General features: G+C 46.5%; 1 protein-coding gene across 1 annotated transcript in view; it reads left to right on the top strand.

Moving 5' to 3' along the window:
* The window catches only part of MYO10 (myosin X), a 344,577-nt gene that overhangs the window by 304,665 nt on the left and 30,923 nt on the right, over positions 1-8,989 (top strand). The window contains 2 exon segments of the mRNA XM_042782436.1: positions 1,047-1,290; positions 3,892-3,987. Coding sequence (XP_042638370.1) covers positions 1,047-1,290; positions 3,892-3,987 — 340 coding nt within the window.

Genomic DNA, 8,989 nt, shown 5'->3' with positions numbered 1-8,989 from the left:
TTTTTTAATCTTATATCATTTGTATTTACTTTAAATGTATTTACTCTGACCAGAAAATAGGAGCTCTGGTGGCGTAGTGCCTAAGGCATGTGACTGCTAACCAGAAGGCTGGCGGTTCAAGCCCACCAACCACTCCTCAGAAGGAAAACTGGGCAATCTACTTCTATAGAGATACTGCCTCGGAAACCCAAGGAAGGGTCGCTATGAGTTGGATCCGACTCGACAGCAGTGAGTTTGGTTTAGTTTGGGCCAGAAAATAACTTGTATACATTTTATAATAAATGAGTCTATTCCATTATAGTCTTCAGAGCATTAGTTAAAAGCACTTTTGAAAGATGGCTGTAAAATGCTATCCTGGAGCATTCCTGTGGAATCTAGAACACCACGGTAAAATTGTTCTGCTAGAAGAGAGTTAGAAGATACTGTAGTCTTATGGAAGGTGATATCCTTATGTTCTTGTCTAATGTCTCTCAACCAGTACACCATTTCCATTACTTAACGGATAGTTCAGTTCTCGTGTGCAGTACAGTCCTGCTTCCGTCTGGACTTCTGCTGGGTTACGGGTTCTAAATCGTACCCTTTACACATTTTAAGCGTTTCCTAATGCTGCTGCTTTTTCAGACATGCTTGTCTGAAAAGGTGTATTCTGTTTTCCTGTGTACATTAGCGTTTATTGCTAAACTAATAATTCTTATTCCCACATTGACCAGGTAAAGAGGGAAAAGTGTACACTTTGACACCCTTAAATAATAATTTTGCCTCTTTGGGGTGTTTGGAAATAAGTGTGACTCACACACACAGAAACACTCCTCATTTCCGTGGCTCATACTTGCTTGGCCTTCTGTTACTGTCTCACAAAGAATGGGAGCTGCTTTGGCGGTAAGGAAGGGACTAAGGTCGTGTAATGTCCACTCTCAACAGAAGCCAGGGGTCAGCCTTGCTTAACATTGAGGCAGAGTTAAAGAACCCTACTGTCTCCTGCTGGTGATATCGCTGTCCAGTTTGACTGACGTCTTCACCCCTCTCTGCCCGGCTGCGGGCTATAGGTGGCTTAATGAACTCCTGGAAACGTCGCTGGTGCGTCCTCAAGGACGAAACCTTCCTGTGGTTCCGCTCCAAGCAGGAGGCCCTCAAACAAGGCTGGCTCCACAAAAAAGGGGGGGGCTCGTCCACGCTGTCCAGGAGAAACTGGAAGAGGCGCTGGTTCGTGCTGCGGCAGTCCAAGCTGATGTACTTTGAAAATGACAGTGAGGAGAAGCTCAAGGGCACGGTGGAGGTCCGGACAGCAAAGTAGGTTGAGGCACGTCGTGGTGGGCCAGGCGGGTGGCTCGGGGGCTGCATGCTCAGTAAGAGTGCTTCGTAGCTGGGGGGGAGGTGTCTGTCGAAGGCGCGTGATGGCCAGCTGTCACTCTGGTGATAGGAGCTGTACTTGTTGGTAGTTGCCTAGATAGAATAACACTGCAGCTCATTACCACTGAGGCGGTTGTGACTCATAGCGACCCTATAGGACACAGAGGAACTGCCCTATCGGGTTTCCAAGGCTGTGATCTTTACAGGAGCAGACCCCCAGGTCTCCTCTCCCGGGGTTCAAACCACTGACTTTTCAGTTAGTGGCTGAGCACTTCACCACTATGCCAGCAGGGCTCCTGATGAACACAGTAAGGGTTGCAAAATGTGATATTTATGTATTAGCTAAAATGGTTCCCTAAAGAGAAGCTTCTTCTAATCTGTGGAGCAGTCATCAGTTCAGGAAAGGCAGGAGAAATGTTTGGTTCTTTCCAGAAAAATGACGTGGTTCATTCTGGTGGTGACAGCTTAGGGGGTTTGCATTTATCTTTCCACATATCATTCTGAGCTCACAGCACTTGACATATGCAGGGGGGTTCCAGCCATTGCAGCTGTTCTTAGGGATGCTCACGCTGCCCCGTCTTTGGTCGGGAGCCTCTTACTGATACCTCCTGAGTCATTTTCCCATCTCACTAGTAGTTTTTGGTAGCTTCTCTGCTTTCATTATGACAAGATGTTCCCTACCTCCTTTTAAGAGTCTGGGCCCTACCTCCTTTTAAGATTCTGGGTCTTGAAGCCGCCTTCTGAATACTTGCCTTACTGTTTGGACCCTGACTTTGGGCTCAGCTACATCTGTTCTGCCCTGACAATGTTATCCTCAGTCCCATCCCTATCCCGAGAGAAGCTTTTTACAAACACAAATGCTTGCACCCTGCCCCTGGAATTATTTTTATTCCTTGGCCTGAAGGGAAACCCCAGCACCTGCCTGTGTTCTTTGGAACATTTCCCAGGATTCTGATGGACAGCGAGGACTCAGAAATGCTGCCTTAAAGCTCCATCACGTGGTCTCATCTACTCATTTTACACACCAAAAAGACCAAAAAAAAAGCCACCTGTGGCCATCTAGCTGTTTTCACTCATGGAGAACAGCTGTTACAGAAGCATATTGCAGGACCTTGCTTCTGCAGCACCTCTGGGTGGGTTTGAACCATCAGCCTTATAGTTAGTAGCCAATAGCACACCATTTGCACCACACAGGAATCTAGGTTTCTATTACAGTGTAGCCCAATTCCTGGGAGGGAGGGAGAGTATCTTATCCAGGATGATGTCTGGACTGTTCCTTTTTTTTTTTTAAAAAACACGGTCTCTCATCTCGATGATTCTGGCTGTTAGGTGTTTTTTCTAAACAATTAAAATGTTTTTGTCTTGTTGGTATAAAATTAACGGTAAATGTAAAATAAAAGCAAACAGTTGTACTTCAGTTTTCAAAGCAAGCCAGCTTTCTCTCAAAGATCCTATTACATCAAATGTAATGCAGTCTTGGCTCTGACTCTAGCAGCTGCTGTGTTTTTCCTGATTCTGTTAACCTATCCCACTAGTTTTAAACTTTTTGGGTTGTTAGGATGAGATTGGGAGCTCTGGTAGCATAGTGCCTAAGGCACTTGACTGCTAACCAGAGGCTAGCGGTTCAAACCCACCAGCCACTCCTCGGAAGGAAGATGAGGCAATCTACTTCCGTAGTGATACTGCCTCGGAAACCCAAGGAGGGGTCACTATGAGTCGGTCCGACTCTACAGCACATAACAACAACAACAGGGATGAGATTAAGAAGGTATTGAGATGGTGTTGAGATCCAGAAAAACCCCAATTCTGCTCGTCTCCCCAGAGCCCCCGATAGACATATACTGTGTCTGTATCTAACAGAGGGCTTTCCCTGGGTGGGGCACAAGGTAAGCACTTGGCTGCTGACCCTAAAGTTGGGGTCCACCTCCACCCAGAGGTGCATCAGTCGACTTCTGAAAACTCAGCTGATGAAAACCCTGTGGAGCACGGTTCAGCTGTGACACACATGGGATCATGATAAGTTGGAACTGAATCAATGGCAACTGGGTTGTTTGTTGTTGTTATTTTGCATCTTGTGGCCTTCAGCGGTAGAGAAAGGCTGTGATGAACTAGGCAAGAGCTCACACCAGACTCAATTATCCTTTGATTTCCTTCTGCTACAGATCAGTGAGAGGATCTGAAAGAAGGTGCAGGCAAGCTTGGGGCAGCAGCCTCAAGCCTTTCGGGTCCTGAGTGGGGTGGCATTGGGTGGGCCAGTGTGACAAGATAGAGCCCCTCCCTGGAAAAGTAATGGAACAACCCCCACCCCCCCACAAGCCGACCAAGCTGGCAGCCCTCCCTCTCGGGAACAGAGAGGAGCTGGCCCCCTCAAAGACCCCAGAAGCTTCCTCTTTTCTAAAAGAAAAAGAACACAAGGCCAGAGTGGGTATGTAACATCTACAGTTCAAGTTTCCAGCTCAATTATTAATTTCCTGAAATTGCTTTTTGTTATTGTGAAGAACTCGGTGTTCCTGATTGGTGTTTGCTTTTGCTCCTTTGCAGAGAGATCATAGATAACACCAGCAAAGAGAATGGGATTGACATCATTATGGCCGATAGGACCTTCCACCTGATCGCCGAGTCCCCGGAAGACGCGAGGTGAGGGTCCGTGCTGTGGATGTCATCGTCATGACCCTAGCTCATACACAGGCTCAGATGTCACACGTCACTGTATATCTGATAGGCTTTGAGAGGTTCCGTTGATTTTTCTAGTCAGGTTATGTGTTAGGATGGATGTAGACCTGAGAGTTTAGTAAGATTTATGGACTTGCCCTGGTGTTTGGGTTCTCTAGTGCCACTCTAAGAAGATACAGGTGGAGGGCTTGAACGAACAGGGATTTATTCTCTTATAGTTTAGGAGGCTAGAAGTCCAAGTTCAAAGTGCCAGCTCTAGGGGTTGAGTGAAGGCCTCTTGACCTGGGGCTTCAGCTCTGCCCCTTGTTCCTGGCCCACTGGAACTGGACTCTTCTCTTGAGTAACGGATGCCTGCTAAGGCTGACAAAGCCAAGGTCGACAAGTAAAATGACAGTCCCAAGATTATCAAGCCACGTGGCAGGCCATTATTTCAAGTCCAGAAACAGTCTCAAGATCTGCAGATGTTTTGGTTACTTCCTGCTGCTGTAACAGAAAATGGGTGACTTAAACAAATAGAGATTTATTCTCTTACAGTTTTGGAGGCTAGAAGTCTGAGTTCAAAGTGCCAGGCTCTAGGGTCTGGGTGAAAAGTCTTTGACCTTGGGCTTCAGCTCTGCCCTTTGCTCCTAGCCCACTGGAGTTGGAGGCCCCTCTCCACTCAGGCAGCTGCTGGCCGCTAGGGCTGACAAACCCAAGGTTGACAAATAAAATGCCATAGTCCCAATATTACCACACAACACACAGGCCACTAGTTCAAGTCCAGAGACAGTCCCAAGATCCGACACATGTTAGGCTGCAGAATGATGACTTGGCTGCGTGCAGGTCCAAGCATTCCAAAAAGCTTCAGACCCTTCTCAAAGCTGCTGCTTATGTACTGGAAGCAGACCACATCCCTAAGGCAGCTCTACTTAGCTGCTCCAGTAGGTTCCACCATGGAGGTGATTACCAGTCTCATCATGGGGAATAACTACATCCAGCTGCCCAGCCACTCAAAACCAGGCCCAGCCAAGCTGACACACAGCCTTAATTACCACACCTGGTGAATATGTTAATAGGCAAAAGTGTTCAAGTATAGCACACACTTCAGGATTTCCATCCTCAAATGCCATTAGATCCTTGTTATGGCTCAGGCTTTTATTGTCACTTGCCAGTGACAACATTATATCAATCGTGCAGCTACACACAGCTGAAAAACCACCTTCTGGAAGCTTCTGAAGTTTGAAAGTGAACCGCTTGTATTTGCTTAAGAGTGCAAAAGTAAGCACATGAACAGTGGCAGTTAAAATCAGTGATAATGCTTTAGCACGTGCAGGGATTTAAAGCCCCTGACCAGGAGCCCTAGTGGCACAATGGTCAGGTGCTCAGCTGCAAACCAAAAGGTTGGTAGTTTGAACCTGCCCAGCCGCCCAGTAGGAGATGGGCCTAATAGTCTGCTCCCATAAAGGGTACGGCCTGGAACACCCTGTGGGGCAGTTCCCCTCTGTCAAGTGGGATCTCCCTTGAAAAGGAACTCCACCACATCTAACAACAAAGGTCGTGATATTGAAGAATTCAATAGGATGAAAGATACCATTCACACTCACATAGAACTTAACTCTATTCCAGGGATCTTCTCAACTTATTTTTGTGTTTTGGGTGAAAGTTTACAGAGTAAATTGGTTTTCCACTCACTGGTTCGTACACATTTTGTTTTGTGACGTTGGATGCAGTCCCCACAACGTAGCAGCACTCTTCCCACCTCCTCCCTGTCTTTCCCATCTCCCCTCGCCCTTCATTCCTGCCCCTTCCTGTCTTCTGAGCTTTCTCCCTGGACAAATGCTGCCCTTTTGATCTGCTGTGGTTGATTGTTCTAAGGAGTGTGCCTCCCTGTTTCTGTTCACACTATAGGCCTCCAGGGGGCATTCTGAAGCACTTTCCATACGTTAACTATTGACTCCTCTAACACCCCTGCAGGGTTGGTATTATTATTACCGTTATCTGCACGTTACAGGTTATGAGTTTGAAGACTGAGAAAGGATAGGTAACTGTGTAATGTTGGGCAAGTGCAAGTCTGAATAGAAGCATTACTCTTCTTAGTTTGTCTCCTATGAAGCTCAAATTGGATTTTCGGCTGAGCTCAGAGGACAGTGTTCCTCACTGGGGGGAAAGTTGTCTAACTTTTCTGGACCTCAGTTTCCATCTTCCATCCCTAACGGAGTACTAGGAGCCATAGCACAAAATAAAGGAGAATCTGTTCAGTGAGATGCGTCCCAAGGCCATACAGTGGGTACGATACAGTGGAGAGCCTGTTGTGTGTGTGCCTGCTGCTTTGCGGGGTTATGATGAAGGTGGCAACCCCTCATACCCTCTGAGCAGCATCGGAGCTTTCCATCTTACCCAGATGACCACCTCTGGTCTACGTTCTTCACTTCTCATCTCAAAGCATTACAGCGTGCTAGGAGTCCCTGGGTGGTCCACACAGTTAACACAGTTGGCTGCTAACCACAAGATTGGGGGTTTGAGTCCAGCCAGAGGCAACTCAGAAGAAAGGTCTGAGGAGCACAGGTCCGCTGGACTCACACAGGGTCTCCTTGAGTCAGCATGGACTCAACAGTAACTGATAGTGTGATAAGCTCTCAAGGAGCTCTGGTGGCATAATGGGTAAGGCATTTTGCTGCTAACCAGAAGGTCAGTGGTTCAAACCCACCAGCCGCTCCACAGGATGAGGATGAGGCAATCTATTTCTGTAAAGATTGACAGCATTGGAAACCCAATGAGGGTCACTATGAGTCAGAATCGACTTGATGGCTGTGGGTTTCGTTGGGGTTTTTTGTGCGTGTAATAAGCTCTCAGAGCTACCTGCTGTCACTCACCCTTTAAAATAAAATACTGTATCTGAGTGGATACAGTACCATGGTGTCAGCATTAAGGGCAAAGACACCAGAAAATAATCTTCCCCGTGGGCACAAACTAAAACCCTGGTTGGATCCGTAAATTATAACATAAACCAGAAAAACAAGCAAACGTGGAATTATAGCTTCCTCATTCCATCTGTGACTCCTGGAGATCACATGTGGTGGTTTTGTGGTCCAGGGAGTGCCCACAACATCTCAGCTGAATTACAGCCCTAGCAGATGACAGCTCTCCTGTCTGTTTTATGCCATGATGAACCTGCTAAATTTAACATTTGTAACATTTAAGCCATGGACTTTGCCCCTGACCAAAGGGACATATCTTTTCAAATTCCCTTCCAGACTAAGTTACACTTGATTCAGCCTTACGAACTTGTAAATTTAGGGTGTCATTTGCATAGATTGCGAACACAGTGCACTTTATTCCTTCGTGTGTGATTCAGCCATGGCCTGCATCGTGAATGTGTGTGTGTTTCAGTGTTTGAGTTGGGGTGTTTCTGAGCTAAGTTAACCAGAATTGGTGGGACAGGTTTCTAGTAAAATGCTTCTCTTGGTCTCCCTGGGAGCGTGTGTGTGTTGTGTATTTTCCACCTCTTGGTCAGACTTTGGTCCTTCAGGAATCACGGGAGGTAGATTGTGTAGTGCTTTGTTGAAAGTAACTTGCTTACATGGCTCGCCTACATGCATGGATGATATTTTTGCACTGCAGTATCCCATTGTAGAGATGAATGATTCAGCCCAGTAGGAGGTGGCTTTCCACTGTCACCCAGAGACCCATTAGCCATGAGACACAAGTAAGAGATTGCAAATGTCTTTCATGGCAAACTTGGGTCAGAGACTTTATTTAGGCAGAAAGCAACATGTTACAAGCAGTTGGTGTCAAGTCACTTCCACATCACGACAACCCCACGTGTGTCGGGAGAACTGTGTCTGGTTTCTGAGAACTGGGCTGGTTTCTCAAAAGTACAACACCGGGACCTTCCAGGGCACTTGTGGGTGCATTCAAACCGCCAACCTCTTAGTTAGTAGTCTGCTTATTAACCTTTCCCCCCACCTAGGGACTCCACAAAGAATACATGTTGGGAGTCTCAGGGGACATCAAGCTCAATTGGCATAACACGCTACACAAAAATTGTTCCACCTCCTATTTTGACGAGTAGCAACTAGGATCTTTAAAGCTTGCAAGCAGCCATCTAGATGCAACAATGGGTCTCTCCTCGTCCAGAACAAAGAAGAATGAAGAAAACCAGGGATTCATGGAAACAATTAGTCCTAGCAACTGGTATACCATATGATCCGCAGCCTACATAACTATGAGACCAGAAGAACTAGATGGTGCCTGGCTACCACTGTCAGTCACTCAGGGTGGGATCTATGTAGGAGATCCTGGATAGAGAGGGAGAATAATGTGGAACAAAACTCAAAATCAAAAATCATTTGGAAAAAAAAAAGGGGGACCAGGTTTGCTGGTCCAATAGAGCCTGGTGGAACCACTGAGACTATGGGCCCTAGGTGCCCTTCAGGTCTGGAATTGAGCCCACACCTGTGGCTTCCAGCCAAACAACAGACAGGCATATGAGCTGAACATTTACCTGAGGTAGATTCACTCCTTGGAGAGAACAAGTATGGGAGAAAGAAGGGCTATATATGCACAAGGAGACAGCTCAGGGGGCAGGAGTGCATGGAGGGATGGACTTAGGGGAAGAGGTAACTGTTGGGAGGAAGTGGGAGGGGAGCTGTTGCATTGTGGTAAATTGTAGTCAATGTCATGAGACAAAGTGTATGTGAACTGCTGTATTGAAAGTAAATTTGCTCTGTAAATTTTCACCCAAATCACAATTAATTAATTAATAATAAATAAAAAAGAATCCATGTTGATGGTAGTGCTGGTTACCATCACTTCAATTCTGACTCACAGTGACCTCACGCAGCAGACAGCAGTTAATCTCTGACTACTCAGACACAACAACACAAACAGAGGCTGTACACGTGGACTTCACCAGATGGAACACACAGGAATCAGATTGACTACATCTGTGGCAAGAGGCGGTGGAAAAGCTCAATATCTTCAGGCA

Source organism: Orycteropus afer, unplaced genomic scaffold (assembly GCF_000298275.1).
Source record: "Orycteropus afer afer isolate SDZICR_OR568_19922 unplaced genomic scaffold, OryAfe1.0 scaffold00317, whole genome shotgun sequence".
In the NCBI taxonomy this organism is placed as follows: Eukaryota; Metazoa; Chordata; class Mammalia; order Tubulidentata; family Orycteropodidae; genus Orycteropus; species Orycteropus afer.
The sequence above is the reverse complement of the archived record's forward strand: the minus strand, read 5'-3'. Positions and strand labels throughout refer to the sequence as shown.